General features: G+C 48.1%; 1 protein-coding gene across 5 annotated transcripts in view; it reads right to left on the bottom strand.

Moving 5' to 3' along the window:
- Positions 1-419: 419 nt before the first annotated feature.
- Positions 420-20580, bottom strand: part of ADCK1 (aarF domain containing kinase 1) — a 139833-nt gene continuing 119672 nt past the window's right edge. For 4 of the 5 annotated variants that reach the window (XM_008960989.4, XM_003808886.4, XM_003808887.4 and 1 more), the window contains 4 exons: positions 9838-9987; positions 8405-8602; positions 2661-2854; positions 420-1152 (listed from right to left, as the gene is read on the bottom strand). In XM_008960989.4, coding sequence (XP_008959237.2) covers positions 981-1152; positions 2661-2854; positions 8405-8602; positions 9838-9987 — 714 coding nt within the window. In that variant the 3' untranslated portion in view covers positions 420-980. Of the gene's footprint in view, positions 1153-2660; positions 2855-8404; positions 8603-9837; positions 9988-19864; positions 19956-20580 lie in introns of all 5 variants that reach the window. The other variant, XM_034937936.3, reaches the window with a different exon arrangement.

Raw genomic sequence — 20580 nt, 5'->3', positions numbered from 1 at the left:
AGGTCCAAGGTTTCAGCTGAGCCTCTGAGTTCCTGGCCTTGGGCTTCTTAACTCCTCCAACCAGAGTCTGAGTCTTGGAAGGTAAGAGAAACCCCCAAGAAGCAGGAAGTGGCCCCATAATGGAAGTGGCCCCACAGGTTGGAAGGATTACAGGAGCAAGAAGCCAAGCAGAAGATCACACCAATACTCGATTCAGGTCCACTCTGACCTAATGGGCATTGTAGGTGAACTCCCAACCTATAAGGAAAATCTCACCAAACAGCCCCTGGCCTTCTGTTCCCTAGATCTCCTTGGGAAACCCTGAGGAAGCAGCAACCAAGAGGAACCATAAGCCCTTGGCGAGGACCATGAGCACATTCTGGAAGGGCACGTGCCTGGGGTCAGGTGGGAGGCCAGTGAGTTATCATGGACAAATCCTGCAACCTTGAAGGAGTTTTTATTGAAACACAGTACAGAAAACACCAAAGGTCACTGACAGCAGTGAGCTCATAGCTGTAATGGAGTTGGCCCCAGATGCCAAACCACCTCGCTGAGGTGTGACTTCCTCTGGAGGGTGACATGGCAAGGAAAGGGAAGGTGTTCTCTGTCAAGTTCAGAGACCATGTTCACCTCCAACAAAATCACACTCCCTACAAGTTCAGTGTGCCCCCAGTGGCACCCGTGGCACATCTTGACAATGGGAAGGGTTAACGGAAGTAGTGGGGACATACAACCTAATGGCACATACCAGGAATGGGAATGTAGGCTGCTGAGTCTTCTTGGAGAAGAAGAGAGAGCTATGCCACAGTTCAGCTTGTGGGCCCTGAGACAAGGGCCACAGTGTGCGGAGAGGATTCCAAAGAAGGAGGAGGATGGTGACATGGACAGTGACTCTGGGGCTGTGGGCCACGATGTGGCAAAAATGGAGCAGCTGGGTGGAGGCAAGATGAGGGGCTGAGGAGTGGAAAGACACCAGAATGGGGCAGGGAGAGCAATTCCACTCAGAGTGGAGCAGGGAACAGCCAGCATATTAGGGCCAAGACCCGGTCAGCCAGCTTCAACCCCTTCACACGCAGGATGAGCTCATGGAGGTTGATCTGCCATAAGTTGAAGGCCTCGCTGAAAGAGATCTGGGTCCTTCTGAAGAATGAACAGGTATTCTTCTTCTTGTGCCTGGAAAAAGGGAAAGAAAAAAGGAGAAAAGAGATAAAGAGGCAAGAAACACTAGCTCTGTATCATTTAGAAAAACTAAAGATGGTGGCTTTGGCCAACTCACCAGCTCCCTGCCCCTAGGGACTACTCTTGGATACAGGCTCATACTATACCACTACCCAATCGGGAGCCAGAGGAAATCAAATATTTCAAAGGAGTTTTTCAAATAAGTGGAATAAACAAAAGCAGCTGTTTCACAGGGCATCAATGGTCTAATAAACCCATTGGGTAGAACATTCCAATGTTTCTTTCTCCAAAAGCATAGTAAATGTATGCCAACCAAGAATCCCCCAAACTCAAAAATAGTCAAAGCCTTTCCAAACTTTCTAAGGATAAGAATCACTTGGAAACCTGGTCAGGTGGTCCTGGGAGGCTAAGGCCATTATGAATTCAGCCCAGCTCAATCCCTTCTGCACCAACAAAAGGACATGATGAAAACTGGTGTTTATGATGATGACCTATTCAAGACTTCATTTCCTGAACCCTCAGAGGAAGAATAAATCAAAGTTGGCCCTTTCAGTATGCAGTATATTATGCTGTAAACTAATTCAATATTTGATAGTGGGTACGTGATATACATGGTCAAATCTCCTTTCACCAGATAGGTTCCCAGAATGGTCCATTCCCAGCACGGAAGGGCTGGAAATTGAGCATCACCTAGGCTTTCTCTCTTGAGTGAGAACAATCATCCAGAGCGGGGCCCTTCCGACGTATTCGTCACACTCAGTAATACAGCCTGAAACCCTCTTTCCTCTGGAACTAGCTCCCTGAGGAAGCACACTTCTCTTCCTCATTAATGCCCAAAGGTGCTGAGGCATCTAAAAAGATCTGAGGTTGGACATGGTGGCTCATGCCTGTAATCCCAGGACTTTGGGAGGCCAAGGAAGGTGGATCACTCGAGGTCAGGAGTTCAAGACCAGCCTGGCCAACACGGTGAAACCCCGTCTCTACTAAAAATATAAAAATTAGCTGGATATGGTGGTGGGCGCCTGTAATTCTAGCTACTCGGGAGACTGAGGCAGGAGAATCGCTTGAATTCGGGAGATGAAGGTTGCAGTGAGCCGAGATCACACCACTGTACTCCAGCCTGGGGGACAGAGTCAGACTGTGTCTCAAAAAACAAAATAAATAAATTAAATAAATAAATAAATAAAAAGATCTGAGATCAAGAGAACCTGAGTCACAGTCTCACCTACAGGACAAGGATCACTGGCCTGGCTGACAAGTCCCAGGACCAATTAGTGGAGAGATACACATCACGGCTTCCTGACTTCAAACTTGGGATACTTAGATGGGGCTGAGACTCTCAGAAAACATTTCAAACTTTAACTTTTCCTGCAGGGATATCTGGAGATTGGGAAGCTCAGGCAGGGCCCTGTAGACTGGTGGGGAAAGGTGGCAGCAAAAGCAGGACCCCTGGGGCAGGCCAGGGGGCTAGGAGGGGAGGAGAAGGAGGAGCCCACACTCACTCAGCTAGCGCTCTGATGCAGCAACGTGACATGTTGAGAAAGGAGCTGGCGCTGGCGCGGGTGCCCAGGGCGGCCTCAATGCCACGCAGCAGGTCGTTGGTCTTCAAGATGAGCAGCATCTGGCGCGGCACGTGGTTGAGGAGATGGCTGATCTGGGGGAGGTAGTTGGCCGCGTTGTTGCGAATCTCTAAGTCCTGAGGCAGCAATGGGGCAACAGAAACAGATGGTTGGTATGGGCAGTGGGGCCAGGGGTGGCAGGGGTCTGGCAGGCTGTGACCAGAGGGCTGCAAAGAAGCCCCAGGAGGGAGCTTCAGGCACCGCTGTCTTGGCACTGCTAGGAGCACTCCCCATAGAGAAGTCTAGCACAAGGCACTGTATAGCCTGACAAACCCGGAAGGGGATGTCTCAGCCAAACTTCTAGGAAAGCGTTGGATGTGACACAGTATACATTGCGAGAGACCAGGTTATTCTCCAAGGCTTTTTCACTGGCCGCAATTTTAGATCAGGTCTGGAAGGACCCCCAGAAGCCAGTACCAGCTGAGTCTGGTCTCCTACCCCTCCAAGCCTACCTCAGGCTGACCTGACTTCAACCCAACTCCAAAGTCCTGCCCCATAACCTGCACCCTGCCAGACCATGCTGCTGCTCACACTCCATTGCTTACCACTGTCCTCGCATGAGAGCCAGTCTCATCCCACCTGTGGCCCAAGGTCTGATGCCCTGGCCTAGGATCCAGGATTAGCCCTTCATGCTGGTCATCACCACAGCCCTTGACCTACCTGGTCTTTAAGTTTGGGGTCTGGCCTCCCCACGATCCCTGTCCCTACACTCTTCACAGCTCTAAGCAGATAAATGCCCCCAGCCAAATCTTAAATATAAGTGTGGTTCTGACCCCTTTTCAGTCTCCATAGATACGATGATGATGGTGACGATAAGCACCATATATTGAGCATTTACTAAAGAAGCCAGGCACTTTGACAATGTTGGCACGTATTAATTGATTTAGTCCTCACAACAACCCTATTGGTATATTATCCCCATTTAAGATGAGGAAACACAGGCATTGAGAAGTTAAGTGCTAGTAAGTGGTGAGATGGGACGTGAACCCAGGCAGTCCAGCTCCCGAGCCTGTGCCATCACCATCTGGCACTGCCACACCTCCTCACCTCATCGCAGGACTCCACGACTCTGGGTAAGTCCTCTAATCTCTTTCAACTTAGTGTCCTCACCCAAAAATTGGGAATGCCAATACCCTCTGTGCCCGCCTCCCAGCAGCACTGGGAAGGTCACCAGAGATAAGGTCTGAGGAAGCAATCAGTGCCAAGTCATAATGAGGAGACCTGGGGTGCTGCTGAAAGGCTGTACCACCCCACTCCTCTCCGAAGCAGCAGGGCTCTCAGTCCTTTCAGGAGCACGTGTGCGCTGCTGAGAACAGAGTCACTGCAAAACTTGAAATGTCTTGAACTGCCTCTCAGGCAGGAACTATCAGACTGGAACATCTCAACACAATGCCAGACCTCAAGAGGCACCTATGGCCACAGCTACAAGTCCCCTGCTCACCACAGGGACCCCCCTCTCAGCACGGTCAGGACTGGCCTGGCAACAGCCTCTCAGCTCCTTCAGTCACCCAGGCTACTAGCGGGGGACAGCTCTCAGAGCAGCAGAGTCTCCAGCTAAGACACATCCTGATGGTGGGTGTCTGCAGTAGACCCTGTTGGGTATCTACCTAAGTCTTCACCCCAATCTCCTTTATTAAAAGAACCCAGGCTCACACCTGTAATCCTAGCACTTTGGGAGGCCAAGATGGGCAGATCACGAGGTCAGGAGTTCGAGACCAGCCTGGCCAACATAGCGAAACCCCATCTCTACTAAAAATACAAAAGTTAGCCAGGCATGGTGGCATACACCTGTAGTCCCAGCTACTCAGGAGGCTGAGGCAGGAGAACCACTTGAACCCGGGAGGCAGAGGTTGTGGTGAGCTGAGATCACTGCACTCCAGCCTAGGCAACAGAGCGAGACTCTGTCTCAAAAAAAAAAAAAATTTGTTCACTTGATCCCTTGGGGTCATGCTCCATAGGGAGGTGCAGCCCCTCCCTGGCCCCAGCAGGGAATCTGGATTGAGTTCAGCCAGGGCTAGCTCTGAGCTCTCAGTCCCTTGCCACATGACTGGTTTAGGCATGGACACGTGACCTGCGTCAGCCAATGAGGCAAGAGGAAGCTGTTGGAGGGAGGCCGGCACTTCTAAAAAAGGTTTTCTTGCTCTTAAATGATATAAGGAGACATAGCGCCTTATTCCTGCCTCTAGCCACACTGAATGAAGATGTAAAGCTTGGAACCACACAGTCATCTTGAAATTGTGGTGGAAAGCCCAGAGAATCACAAGTTAGCCCAGGGACCTGAATTTGTTGATCCACTGAGCTAACCCACCCATCTCCAGGCTTCTTGTAGGAGAAAGAACAAATTCCTTATGTTTAAGCCACAGTTAGTTGGGGAAAACATTCTCCTTCATACAATGTTGGAGGTTCCCCTAATCCTCAATGAGAGCAGGGCTCAGAAAGACTGAGCCTGTGGATCCCTGAGACCAGGCTGACCTGGAGTAGCTAACTTTATGATCTATCTGGGTTGTCCAAAGTGAGCAAATGGAGGAAGTGTCTCCAGAACGTTCACAAATGCCCCTCTACCAGACCCAGTCCCAGGATGGCAGGGACCTTATAAAAAGATATACAAGACGGGGTCTTTGTCTTCCAAGTACTCACCACATAGTTGGAGAGTTAAGGCGTGCAGACAAATAACTACAAGGGGCATGGTGTACTTGCCTTGTTAGTAATACAAGTATTAAGGGGTGACTTTTGGCAAAGGTGATAAGAACAGGCTTTCTGGAAGAGACAAGACTTTTTCAAAGGACTGGCATTTAAACTGAGTCTTTATCAATAAATAAGAATGCAAAAACAGGCTGGGCACGGTGGCTCATGACTGTAATCCCAGCACTTTGGGAGGCCGAGATGGGTGTATCACAAGGTCAGGAGATCGAGACCATCTTGGCCAACATGGCGAAACCCCATCTCTACTAAATATACAAAAATTGGCCGGGTGTGGTGGCACATGCCTGTAATCCCAGCTACTCAGAAGGCTGAGGCAGGAGAATGGCTTGAACCTGGGAGGCAGAGGTTGCAGTGAGCCAAGATTGTGCCACTGCACTCCAGCCTGGACAAGAGAGAGAGACTTTGTCTCAAAAAAAAAAAAAATGCAAAAACAAAATTCTATCTTAGTTAATAAAAACAAATATACTGAGAACCTAGTACATGCTACGTGACCTCATCCAGGCCTGAGGTTTTAAATATCACCTTACCCTGAAGACTCTTAAATTTGTATTTTAAGTCTAGACCTCTTCTGTGAACTCCAGTCTTAGCTGCCCATGACATCTCTACCTGCTCAAGAGAACCGTTGACTACCCCACCCCAAATATGTCCTTCCCAGTCTTCCCTACGACAGGAAGTAGCACCATCCCCCACCATAAAACTCATCCCAAAAAGCTATGATGCAGCCTTGGCCCTGCCCTTTCCCTCCTCTCCACATCCAACCCTACAGAAACTCAATCTTACTTCCAAAACACACCTTGGCTCCACTGCCTCTCTCCATCTCTGTTGCCACCAGTGCAGCCTGAGCCCCTGTCATCTCTCAAACTGGAGTCCCGGCCTAGGCTCCTAAATGATCGCCACCACTCATCTCACCCCACTCGAGAGAGATACTTAAAAAGAGCAAGCCTGGGCATCTCCCTCTCCTGCTCAGAGCCTATCAAGGGCTTTGTTTTGTGCTGAGAATTAGTTGGAACATCTTCCCGTGGCTTTTAAGACCCTGCGTGATGATCTTCCTGCCCACGGCTCCTCCGTCTTCTCATCCCACCGTCCTCCTCACCACGCTCTGGGCCATACCAAACGCTTTCTTCCCCCTTGGCTTGAGTGTGCCTGGAATGTGTCCTTCAAGTTCTTCCTGGAACTGGTGCCTTTCTTGTCCTTTGGGCCTCAGCTGAAATGTCACCTCCTCAAGCGAGGTCTTCTCTGAGTGCTGCCCCGCCCCCTTACTCACAGCACCCTACTTGTTTCATCCAGGGCACTGACAACCTGCAATTATTCCATTCACCTATTTGTTCACTTGTTTACTGTCTGTCTCCCTCAACCAAAGTGTAAATTACACAGAAGGCCTGTCTGCCTGTTCATCAGGGGATCCTCAGCTCATACCCACAGCCCAACAAAAACAAATGTTTGTCAAAAGAACGAACTTCAGGAACTATGGGTAAGCACTTTACATGCACTGTCAATAAAGCGGAAATTATCCTTATCATCCCTATCCCTATTTTACAAAAGAGGAAAATTGTCTGTCTTCCTTTGAGATGACAGGCTTCAAGGCTGTAGAAGCCGAGAGTTGGTCGTCATCTTTGCCACCAAGCTATCTGGAGAAGGATGTCAACTTGGAGGAAAGCGGAGCCGAGAGATGGGGACGGATGGTCTCTTTGATGACATCATTTGAGAATCTGGATCTAGCCATTCCCAAAGCTGCCTATCACAAAGCAGCTTACAGGGTAAGCAGCTTACCCTGAGGCTCAAAGAGGTGATGAGGACCACCCAAGGTCACACTGTAAGGAAGAGGAGGCGCTGGAGCCCAGGGCTTTCTGACTGCACCGGCAGAACCCTGTCCCTGATGGTGAGCAGGGGCCTCAGCTTGAGCCCAAGGCCATCCCCCACGTGGATTCAGGCAAGTCTAAGTGGGTCTGGCAAATTAATAGGCTGTGAAGACAGCAGCCAATTCTGGAGGCTGGAAAAGCCCCCTGGAAGGGAGCCCACCCTGAGTCAGAAGGAATGAGCTCGCCCCCATAAGCTTCTGTCGTGCAAGCAGAGGTGGGTCTGAGTACCGGGTGGAGGTGCTCCCGATGTGTCTCCTAGCCCAGACTCCATGAGACTCTTGTCTAGTGAAATAGAGAAATGAGCTACAAATAATGACCACAAAAAAGCTGCTTTAGCCTGGCCAACATGGCGAAACCCGGCCTCTACTAAAAACACAAAAATTAGCCAGGCATGGTGATGTGCACCTGTAGTCCCAGCTACTCAGGAGGCTGAGACAGGAGAATCGCTTGAACCCCGGAGGCAGAGGTTGCAGTGAGCCGATATCATGCCACTACACTCCAGCCTGGGCAACAGAGCGAGACTCCGTCTCATTAAACAAACAAACAAACAAAAAAAAGTCTGCAATGAGACGAGCACCCCTGCTTGAGTGCCACCTGAGAAGTGAAGGGCTCTCTCAGCTTGGTGCCTTAGAGGAGCCATGTGATGGGAGACAGTGCCAGGCAGGACACAGCAGAAGTACTGCCAGATTTATTTAAGAGATAGTCCCTAAGGATTCCCAGAGGTCTTGTGGGAGAACTTGGGGAAGGCCTGGAATCTAGTGTGAGCAGGTCAGAGCTAAAGCTACAGAAGTCTGAGTTATTATGGTTAATGTGCCCCTGTTTCCTCCAGACTGATAAGACTTGGAGGGGAGCTCGGGAGGTATCACCCCCTTTCCCTCCTTCCATCCAGGGCATTATCTCTCCTTGTCTTTCTCTTCTTGTCCAATATAGCTCCAATTCTTCCCCTCCCCCAACACACAGCCCACCAGTCTAGACTCTTAGACCTTACTTGGAAGGGGTCCACAGGCGACCTCTAGCCCTGCCTTCTGCATTTAGGAAAAGGCAGGGCCTGGAGGGGCCCCCTACCTCAGTGGCAGTGACGGGAGCTTGGCTGATGCCTCTGTTGACCGAGTCCCACGATCGCGCCGTCAGCATGCAGGCAAACAAGGGGTAGAGATCCCCGGCTCCCAGTCGCTGGCTGTACTCCTTCACTCTCTTCATGTCAGTCCAGATCAGAGACTGCCAGAGGTGGCAGTAATTCAGGCGGAATTCTTCCGTGAGCACCTAGGGTGGAGGCGGCAGCGGTGGGACCTAAGCCTCGTCTCCCCACCAAAGGCCCAAGTCCCTGGCTGATGCCAACCATTGCAAAAGATGACGGTGAGGACTGTGCCTTCCCACGACATCTGTTTCTCCCCTAGAGCTCTGCCATCCCTGAAGCTTCAAGTTCAAAGCGACTCTTTGGCAAGCCTTGACCCTGAGTGGTAGTGACTATTAACTGCCCAACCAAGTCTACATTCTCCTCCTCTTCCCAGGTACAGCCTCCTTTCTCAGCCTCCCTCAAAGTTAGATGTGGTCCTCAGCATGAGCCCAACTGACAGAATGTGGCAGAAGCTCCACTTCCAGGCCTGGCCCACAGAAACTTTCCCCTGCAGGCTCCTCCAAGCCCTCACCCTGCCGCCAGCTGCCAGCACCATCACCTCTGGTGAGGCTTGGGAGGCAGAGCCTGGCAGTCTCCTCCAAGCCCTCACCCTGCCGCCAGCTGCCAGCACCATCACCTCTGGTGAGGCTTGGGAGGCAGAGCCTGGCAGTCTCCTCCACCCATCCAGGACTGGCATGTGAGCAAGCAATTAAGCTTCTGCTGTATCTGGTCCATCATTTTGGGGCCACATGTGAAAACAGCTAGCCTACCCTAAACTAATGCATTCTACTTCGTTAAGCCTTTCAGAAGAGGCCAAGATTCTGGGATGTGGGATCAGGTCACTGAGAGAAGGAGCAGAATCCCCTGGGGCCCAGATTGGCAGTGAACTTCCCATCTTCCAAGTAGGAGCTCCTGGCTCCTTTGAACCAGATCTGCATCCTGAGGACACAGTCTGAGGCCCTCCAGCCCCCACTGGCTGCCTGCCCCCTTTCCCACTAGGTAGTATATCCTCAGTAGGCCTAAACATGTAGTTACTCCTTCCCCGTAAAGTCCCAGCTCATGCAGAGGACAGCTCACTTCTGAGGATCCTTGCTGGCCTGGGGCTCCATGGGAAAGTATAATCTAACATACAAGCCTATTTCCATCTACTCTTCACAATAGCCTGTAAAGGGGGTACCGTCACCCTCACCTTCATGAGGAGGCAGCTGAAGCTCTGAGAGCTCTGTGACAGTGACTTGCACAAAATGACAGCTCCAAGGGAGAGGGAAGGGTCCTTTCCAGCTACCCTCGCTATCTCCCTCCCGGTTCTGCAGCTAATTAGAGTGGTCAGCAGACTCTAACCCCAGAGGCCCCAGGGCTGGGTAACAAAGGCCTCTTCTACCTGGTAAAGCCCATGGTCCAACAGGACAATCTCCGCCTTTCCCGTGCCGGGGTGCTTCCGCACCAGTACATTGCCGGGGTGGGGATCGCAGTGCACGAAGCCATTGACAAAGATCATCTCACTATACATCTTGCCCAGGTGGCGTGAGATCTGAAAGAGAAGAGGGGCAGGTGGGAGCTCCTCTCCACTCACATCTATCTGAGGGACCTCTGTCTGGTCTCTCAATGTGGTCACTTTTAAGGGGAGGCCAGAGAAAATCGGTGGGCCGGAGCGGTTATGGTGGGAGTGATTGTTTGAGATGACATACTTTTTGAGTTTAAGATTTCTTAACTTTAGCTGCACCTTAGAATCATGAAACCATGTGGGCGGTACAAGGCACCAGTATTTTTTAAAGTTCGAGGTGATGTGAACATGTGATTAGGTAGGAGAACTGCACTCTCCACCTCCCACACCCGCCCCTCCACTTGTCCCCCATTTCTCTCCTCCATACCCTTTTATCAGTCCTTCTCCATTTTTCCCCCAAAACTGAGAATGGGCTGAACAGCTGGGCTGAGGGAGTCATTCCACTCACCCCTTCTCCAAAGAACAGGGTGAGGGGGCTGAGGATGAGGAGCAGGTGACCCCACCGCCTCCTCTGGGGCTGCCCCACCTGCTCCAGGCCTGTGCTAGGTGGACCCAGAGTCACAGGCCCGCCTCCCCTCTCCCTGCTCCCCTCCCTGCCAGAGCCCAATGCTAATCTGATTTATGATGTCTGCACAGAAGAAATGACACTAGAGAAGCCGTTTAAATCATCCTGTCACTGCTGCTCTCCCTGACGAGGCAGTCTTCTTATCTCTAGTCCCTTTTTTATTAAAGCTAAAAGCCTCTTCCCAGCTAAGGAACAGCTGCTGAATAAAGCCAGACCTGGGCCCATAGAGGGTCTGTTGACAGGTTTCCAGGGAACAAAGAGATGCTCGACCCAGAAAGCTGACACGCCAGGACACAAGCTGCCCTAGGCAACCCTCTCGGCCTCGGCTAGACCCCATGGTCATTAACAAACCTAACCTGGTCAGAGGGGAGAGGAGCTGGGGCCCACGGGTGGGGAACACAGGATTGGGATCTTAAAAATTATCCTCTTTCCCCCAGCCTACAAAGTCCTACCTGGCCAGGCCCTGCCTCCTGCCTGGTCTCATCTCACACCACACTGACATTCCAGCCATATTCACTCTTTCTCTTCCCCAGCAATCCCTGTGCTTTCTGGACTCAGGGCCTTTGCACATGCTATTCCTGCTGCCAGGAGCATTCTTGCCATCTCCCCTTCACCTGGCTTACCCTCTCTCTTCCTTCCCATCCCAGATCAGCATCACCTCTCTGAGGAAGCCCTCCCCGGCCTCCCAGGCAAAATGAGGTTCCCTTGCCATATATTCTCAAAGGCCTTTTCTTTCAGGGCACTAACTCACTATTTGTGTGATTATTTGATTAATGACCATCTATCCCACTATCATAAACTCCCAAGATAGGAAGGACTCGCTCTGCTTTATTAAACAGCTTTGTTGAGGTATAATTTATGGACCACAGACTGGCTCTATTATGTATCCACTTGCTTGTAACAGTGGCAAACACGTGACTACGACTCTGCATTCAACATGAGTGAGACCCTCATCTCTCTGTTTTCCTAAGATGCTGTGGTTCCTGCCTCGATGTTTATTCTAACCCCATTCATCTCCTCTGAATCTCAATCAATTATAATTTGCCCCAAATTAAATCATCAAGAATGACCCTACTTTAGTAACAACCAGCTGACATCCTTATTAGCCTCCCAAAGGTAGGGACAATTATGATCCTCATTTGCAGATGTGAAACTGATTCATCAAGGTTTAACTTACTCATGGCTAGAAAAGGGTCGAGCCAAGATTCACACCAGCTGACCCCGCAGCCTTCTAGTAACTGCTATTCTACGCTGGCTTGCACCCACTTCTGCACTTTTCAATTGAGCGCTGTGACCTTAAACAAGTTCCTTATGCCATCAGCTTCAGTAAAATGGAAATAATAATAGTCCCACTCTCAGGGGTCACTGGGAAGGTAAACGAGAATGCCACGGTGCTGTGCCCTGGTGACTCTCATAAGCGCCCCCGATTCCTCATAACACCCCTGGAAGGTGAGCAGACTAGCTTTCATTGTACGTTTATAAGAGGTGAAGAGATGTAAGACACTGTGCCCGCTACCACGCCAGCCCTCCAGCTCCTGCCATTTTCCTGGGGTGAAACAGACATCCCAGTACTCAGTGTCTGTTGGCCTTAGGAGCAGGACTTTGCCCCAGGTCAAGTTCTCAGACTCAGGCTGAGATGCCAGATGCCCCAGGGCCACCACTGTCTGCTTCCTTGGAGAGGGGGCCCGCAGCCAGGGCTGGTCCTGGGTGGGCCAGCAAGTCAGTCCCCATCTCGATGCCACCAAGAACCTCTTCTGTGAGGCTCTTTGGAGCTTCATGGAGCCATGCTTTGAAAGGCTGTATCTGCCAAACCAATTGCATTTATTAAGTAATCATTCATTTTTATTTGTCAAGGACGCATATAAGGTCCAATCAGGGCTCCTGATCAGCCCAAGATAAGCAGTGCAGCCAGACTGAGCTGACAGAATTCCAGCCAAAAAATGAGAGAAATGACATTTCATTTAGTCTGGGCAGGCCTGTCATGGGGAGATGTATGATCTCCCTTAAGCTTTCTGAAATATTGCTAATCGCTCTGGGCCCCCTATTACTACATTGAAAGATGGCCCCTAAGGGTCTGGGGGCTCCGGATTGGGAGCCCTTGCCTCTGAGGAGTGAGCTGCTGCTGGTGGTGTTGGGAAGGGTGGGGGCTGCCAATTGCTGCTCATATCCACATGAGAAGAGCCACCAGAGTGGCCCGCTCCATCTCAACACCCCCAATCCACCTGCCTCCAACTCGTATCTTTCCATTTGGGGCTGTTCCTAATGTTTGTTTTAACCAGATTTCACCAGCATAGACAGAGACAGGAGGGGGAGTCCCTGCCAATGGCATGGTTCTGTCACTCTGGGCATGGGAGATCTGGGGATAAGGCACCTCTCTTCTCAGTCTGGGTCCAAGTTCCCTTAGCAACTACGTGGGACTAACCCCACCTGCTCTACTTGCTCACAGAGCAACCTTGAGATTCAATGTCAAAATAGGATCACATATGAGAAAGCACTTTACACACTATAAGACACACACCACAGTTTGTTTTTCATGCAGTAGCTTAACTTTTTTCTTTTCTTTTTTCTTTTTTTTGAGACAGAGTCTCGCTCTGTCGCCCAGGCTGGAATGCAGTGGCCCGATCTTGGCTCACTGCAAGCTCCGCCTCCCAGGTTCACGCCATTCTCCTGCCTCAGCCTCCTGAGTAGCTGGGACTACAGGTGCCTGCCACCACGCCCGGCTAATTTTTTGTATTTTTAGTAGAGACAGGGTTTCACCGTGTTAGCCAGGATGGTCTCGATCTCCCTGACCTCTTGATCTGCCCTCCTCGGCCTCCCAAAGTGCTGGGATTACAGGCGTGAGCCACCGCGCCTGGCCTATCATATTTAACTTAGAAAAAATACATACCCACTATCACCCTCAAAGCCTAATTTTCAAAGTTTAAAGCACGGCTCATATAAATATAGAATGTGTGCCAGGCACAGTGGCCCACACCTATAATCCCAGCACTTTGGGAGGCTCAGGAGGGATAATTGCTTGAGGACAGGCATTTCAGACCAGCCTGGGCAACATACCAAGACCCCATCTCTAAAGAAAATTAAAAATTCAGCCAGGTGTGGTGGAGCATGCATATGGTTCTATCTACTTTGGGTGGCTAAGGCAGAAGGATCACTTGAGCCCAGGAGTTCCAGGCTGCAGTGAGCTATGATGGCACCACTGTACTCCAGCCTGGGTGATACAGCGAGACCTTCTCTCTAAATACATAAATAAAAAGTAAAACTAAATAAATACAGAATGAACATGTGTCAAAGTTTTTTTAACTCGTTAATAAGGGGGCAAGTCCACATAGCCAAAGTAAGACTAAGCAAAAAGAACAAATCTGGAGGCATCACATTACCCAACTTCGAACTATACTACAGAGCTATAGTTACCAAAACAGCATGGTACTGGTATAAAAATAAGCACGTAGACCAATGGAACAGAATAGAGAACCAAGAAATAAAGCCAAATTCTTACAGCCAACTGATCTTCAACAAAGCAAACAAAAACAAAGTGGAAAACGACACCCTTTTCAACAAATGGTGCTGGGATAATTGGCTAGCCACACGTAGAAGAATGAAACTGGATCCTCACCTCTCACTTTATAAAAAATCAACTGAAAATGGATCAAAGACTTAAATCTAAGACCTGAAACCATAAAAAATCTAGAAGATAACATCAGAAAAACTCTTCTAGACATTGGCTTAAGCAAAGATTTCATTACCAAGAACCCAAAAGCAAATGCAACAAAAACAAAGATAAGTAGACAGGACTTAATTAAACTAAAAAGCTTCTGGACAGCAAAAGAAATAATCAGCAGGGTAAACAGACAATCCACAGAGTGGAAGGAATCCATAGAGTAGGAGAAAATATTCACAGCTATGCATCGAACAAAAGACTAATATCCAGAATCTACAAGGAACTCAAACAAATCAGCAAGAAAAGAACAAACAATCCCATCAAAAAGTGGGCTAAGGACATGAATAGACAATTCTCAAAAGAAGATATACAAATGGCCAACAAACATATGAAAAAATGCTCAACATCACTAATGATCAGGGAAATGCAAATCAAAACCACAATGCAATACCACCTTACTCCTGAAAGAATGGCCATAATCAAAAAATCAAAAATAATAGATATTGGCATGGATGTGGTGAAAAGGGAACACTTTTACACTGCTGGTGGGAATGTAAACTAGTACAACAACTATGGGAAACAGTGTGGAGATTCCTTAAAGAACTAAACGTAGAACTACCATTTGATCCAGCAATCCACTACTGGGTGTCTATCCAGAGGAAAATAAGTCATTATATGAAAAAGACACTTACACATGCATGTTTATAGCAACACAATTCACAATTGCAAAAATATGGAACCAGCCTAAATGCCCATCAACCAACAGGTAGATAAAGAAAACGTGGTATACATAGACCATGGAGTACCACTCAGCCATAAAAAGGAATGAAATAATGACATTTGCAGCAACGTAGATGGAATTGGAGACCATTATTCTAAGTGAAGTAACTCAGGACTGGAAAAACAAGTATCGTATGTTTCCACTTATAAGTGGTAGCTAATCTATGAGGACACAAAGGCAAAGGCATAAGAATGATACAATGAACTATGGGGACTTGGGGAGAAGGGTGAGGGATAAAAGACTACACATTGGGGCCTGGCGCGGTGGCTCACGGCTGTAATCCCAGCACTTTGGGAGGCAGAGGAGAATTGCTTGAACCAAGGAGATGGAGGTTGCAGTGAGCCAAGATCACACCATTGCACTCCAGCCTGGGCAACAAGAGTGAAACTCCATCTCAAAATAAATAAATAAGTAAGGGGGCAAGTAAGATGGTAGAGCTGGTTCAAAGAGAATTTTGAGGAAGTAGGTGTTTATGGGCATTTAAAGAGGAATAAGAGACTAAGGTTTCTGGATTAGCTGAAAAACAGGTTACTGTTCTATGAGGCATAAAAAAAAGTCACAACCTTTGAGGTTATCTTTTATACTAGACAGAAATTATTTGCATCTCTACTGGATAAGATCTTCAAGTTGATGTATGACCAGTCTGTGCCTTTAATTAATTGTCAATAGCAAAGTCAAACAAAAGTACATTTCCCTAGATATTAAAATAAATCCTCTAGGGAGCTGGTTGAACAATGCCCAAGAATGTCACACCACACTCTCCTGGCCTTATTTCTAAGTGTTGGATAACAGCTCTTAGAGTTGTGTTAGTCTTTCTAGGAACTGAATTTCCCAGAAGAGGGAAGCCAGCCCCCTCCTACTCAGAGGCATTGAGGAGCAACCTAAGGCCATTACTGGGCACACGACCCTCTCTCCCTTCTATAATACAGTATGTGTCTTGCTTAAGAACAGATCATTGTGTCCCTAACACTGCCCCATGCCCTGTGAACGGTGGCATCTGCATAATGACAGGATGCACCATCTTTTTAGAATGGGGCATGATAGACATATCCTACAGTAATAACTTAACTTAAGCAGACAATTAAGGCAGACACACCTGACTTAACTTCAGAAATATGGGTTGCTAGGTGAAGGTTGCTGAGGACAGGGTACTAACTGAAAATACAATATGAACTGCATGCTTTTTACAAGTGGTGGTGGTTTTCCTGTCCAGCCTGCTGCCACTGAACTGTCTTGTAAGTTCCCCCATATAAACCATTTGTTTAAATCTATGTTTCACTCACCGTCTCTTCTTTGGCCTCTGGAACCTGGTGCCATCCCTACTGAAGTTGACAGGGGTCCAGCATGACAAATAATGATGGCTAACACACTATACCAGGCACCATGCCAGGCACTTTACACTAACAGATTCAGCACTCACCGCCATCCTCTGCATTAAACAGGTGAAGGAATCAGGACACAAAATAGAAAGTTCGGTCACTTGGTCGGCAGTTAGTCTAAACCTAGGAGCACTGGCTCCAGAGAACGGGCCTCAATCGCCCCGTTATCCTGCCTCTCCACTCACAGGCAAGCTCCTCCTGGAGACAGAGACTGCACCAAAGACGTCTGAACACCAACCCACTCCAATCCCAGAAGCCGGCAAAATGTTCCGTTTTGAAAAAAAGAGTCTCAGTGGGAAATCCAGGACTGTCAGCTAACCAAAACCACACTGTTAACTAAAGCTACAGTACAGTGCCATTTAGAAAAAAAAAGTCAATGAGAAATCTTTTAATTGTTCCACATAAAAAGAACGTGTCTTTCACGATAAGTGATTTCAGTTATTATGCAATGCCTTTATTCTCTAACAGTAGGGAGGGGAAAAAAACCAGGAATCTATAAAAAGACTGAGTAGAGAATTAATTTAGTAAATAATATTTAAATCAATGAGTTATTTTTGGACTTTTCTCAAAACTTGAATTGACTAAAAGTACTTTAATTATTCTATAATTACATGGATTAATTTATTCCCACCCTCAAGAGAAAATCTATTCATGTTCCTGGGGGGCGTCTTAAAAGAAAGGCCAAGATCTCTGAAGGAAACAGGGGGTTGGTGTTACAGGATATTGATAATCACATGAGTAGCCTGATATTAACTATAAGGAGGTTAATCATTCAAACTCTCTCTGCCTTTCCTCCAGTTTCTGCCCAGGCTTTTTGAGGCATAACAGCTTGAAAGACTAGACCAGACCTAGAGCTTTTTAAAAAAAAAATACGGGGTCTCACTCTGTAGCCCAGGCTTAAGTGCAGTGGCAACATCATGGCTCACTGCAGCCTCGAACACCTGGGTTCGAATGATCCTCCCACCTCATCCTCCAGAAAAACTGGGATTACATGCATGTGCCACCATGCCCAGCTAATTTATTTTTTTATGTTGCCCAGGATGGGATGGTCTCAAACTCCTGGCCTCAATTGATCCTCCCACTTCAGCCCTGTCCAAAGCACTGGGATTACAGGTATGAGCCACTAGTGCTGGCCCTAGAGCATTTTACCATAATCTCCACCCCTGTCCCCAGGAACCACCTTTGGGATTTGTAAGCCTCGATTAAAAACAGCTGCCCAGCATGGCGTCCAAACTTGTCCATGGGTGGAGCAATCTTGGACTAACAAACGCTGAGGTGGAGTCTGTAAGCGCAAAGGTGCTGGGAACCTCTTCGACCACACATGGTGTCGGGAGAGATAGTGAGGAAGAAAGAAGAGGGGCTTTGTGAGGCCGAGGCAGTCAGATGGCTTGAGCCCAGGAGTTCGAGACCAGTCTGGGCAACATGGTGAAACCTCTATAAGAACTACAAAAATTATCTAGGCACGGTGGCATGCACCTGTAGTCCCAGCTACTCCAGAGGCTGGGGTGGGAAGATCACCTGAGCCTGGGGAGATCCAGGCTGCAGTGAGATGAGATCATGCCACTGCACCACAGCCTGGGTGAGAGTGAAAACCTATATAAAAATAAATAAATAAATAGAAAGAAGAGATGCTGAGTAAAATCACAGGAAACTGGGAAGTTACTCTAATTTTGGAGCTTCTAGGTACCTAGTGAAAGCTTCTCTAGGTTAGGATTGAAAAGGAACATCACAGAGAGGCATGGCATGGGGTATTTAATGAGTCTCTCTGGCCAGAGACATTCATTAAAGTTACCCAGATACCAGAGCAGGTGGGAGGGGTCCTAGGGACCTTGGCTATGGGAAGACACAGAGAAAGGGAGGAAAAGCAGAGACATCTGGCATCTCTGGCCTTGGACAACAACTCAGTCCAAAGAAATACTTTCCTATCTTTCCACCTTACCTGGGTCAATATGAAAAATGGGGAAAGGGTTTCTTCCCTACCTGTTTCCCCCATCTTTTGGCACATAATGTACTACTAGCACCACATGACACCACAAAATTCCAAGGGGTGGAATTCAGCATAATTCAACATGTGATGAGGACATATGCTGGGCCTGGCACCGTACCAAGCGTTCTGTTTCAGTCATCAAACGATTCAGTGGGTTACTCTCTTGTATCCCACTTTACAAAAGGTAACTGGGGCTCCAAAAGGGTGAGTAGCTTCACCAAGGTGGCACAGCTTATAAGTAGCAGAGCCAACAGCTGAATCCAGGAAGGCCAACTCCACAACAACACAGTTACCCACTCCTGACACCTTTGCTGTGGAGGAAATAAATTTCCAGGAACTCATCTCATACACCTGGACCCCTCTAATATCCCTGAGCTCTTTGAAAGATTTGGTCCTTTTGTCCTTGTGATAGTTTGCTGAGAATGTTGGTTTCCAATTTCATCCATGTCCCTACAAAGGACGTGAACTCATCATTTTTTATGGCTGCATAGTATTCCATGGTGTATATGTGCCACATTTTCTTAATCCAGTCTATCATTGTTGGACATTTGGCTTGGTTCCAAGTCTTTGCTATTGTGAATAGTGCCACAATAAACATATGTGTGCATGTGTCTTTATAGCAGCATGATTTATCACTCATAGTTGGGAATTGAACAATGAGAACACATGAACACAGGAAGGGGAATGTCACACACTGGGGCCTGTTGTAGGCTGGGGGTAGCGGGGAGAGGGGAGGGATAGCATTAGGAGATATACCTAATGTTAAATAACGAGTCAATGGGTGCAGCACACCAACATGGCACATGTATACATATGTAACTAACCTGCACGTTGTGCACATGTACCCTAAAACTTAAAGTATTAAAAAAAAAAAAAGATTTGGTCCAAGAAGCAATGAAGGGATGGACAATGGAAGAAGATGTTTTCTTCTGGTGATTTTGGTAGAAGGTCTTCATGCCTCCGCAGCTGCTCTATGTTGGTCTGGGCATCTTCTACCAGAGAGCCAGACAGGCCCAGCAGGGGAAAAATGACACTGAGCCAAAATGCAAATGTCCTATTCAACTGGAGGTGGTGACAAGGGGAAAGGTAGAAACTTCAGCATGGCTTTTACAGTGGGGGTAAGGGGGGTTCACCATATGCTTAATAGATGACTATTACCCAACTCCAAGTCTTTATACTCAGAAAATAGAGGTAAGTGGGCAGGAAGGGGGGCAAAGAGGATTCTCGAAGATTCTATGGAGGAAGACATGCCTCTGTGAACCATGAACTCATGAATTATAAGTAACAGTAACATTGTTTTTACAAAACTTCACAGTTTGCAAAATTCACACAATGACCCTATGCAGTAAGTGATGTTATCTCTCCAACTGCATAGATGAGAAAACTCACACTCAGAGGATGTTGCTTACCCAAGGGCACCAGCCAATACACAATCTCAGGAGCCCTAACTTTGAAACCCTCTGCTCTTCCCACCCAGGACCCAACCTCTATAAAGCCTCACCCAGCCCCACCCTCTCCCACACTCTGCTCACACCTCTATTATAGCAAGTGCACTCAGTGCTTGCACATGGTAGCTGCTCAAGAAATCATTTGCTGAAAGCAAATGTGAGACCTTTTCGCTGCTCCTGCAATGACACAGAATGGAATTAAGAACTACTAGAAGAAGCATAGCAAGGGCTTCTGGCTAAGCATGGCAGGTGGAACCCAGGCCACTGACTCTACTCCTTCACAAACCCCACTAAAGTGACTCTAAAAGTAGTAAAGAAGGCAAAGACCCCACCACAACAAGAAAAGAATAGAGAGGCAACAACAGAAGGCAAAGTGAGATAAGCAAAATTGTGTTTGCTGCAGGGAGCTACTGAGAAGTGACTCAGCAGGCTAGAAAACATGGACCCCTAAGCTGGCAATAGGAGAGCTTTATAATTATTACTGCTGAGCCTCAAGCAGGCTCAGAAACTGAGGGACTCTGGCACCTCTGAAAATGAGATTTGGGGGTTCTGAAAAAGAAAGATTAATTGAAAGACTTTAAAAGTACCAGCTAAACCCCCAGATCCCCACCCGACCCTGACAGAAGATGGAGACTGATGCTCTGGGAACAGACAGGCTCTGCAGGCTGCACCACACACCAGCAGCACCAACCCAAGGACAGGGGACTGAACCTAAGTCCACATAATGACCACTGAGGAGCTCTGGCACTCTCGCCTCCTGGATCCCACGTCTCTGGGACAGCCAGGCTGGTGTCCCTTCTAA

Source organism: Pan paniscus, chromosome 15 (assembly GCF_029289425.2).
Source record: "Pan paniscus chromosome 15, NHGRI_mPanPan1-v2.0_pri, whole genome shotgun sequence".
Lineage (NCBI taxonomy): Eukaryota > Metazoa > Chordata > Mammalia > Primates > Hominidae > Pan > Pan paniscus.
The sequence above is the reverse complement of the archived record's forward strand: the minus strand, read 5'-3'. Positions and strand labels throughout refer to the sequence as shown.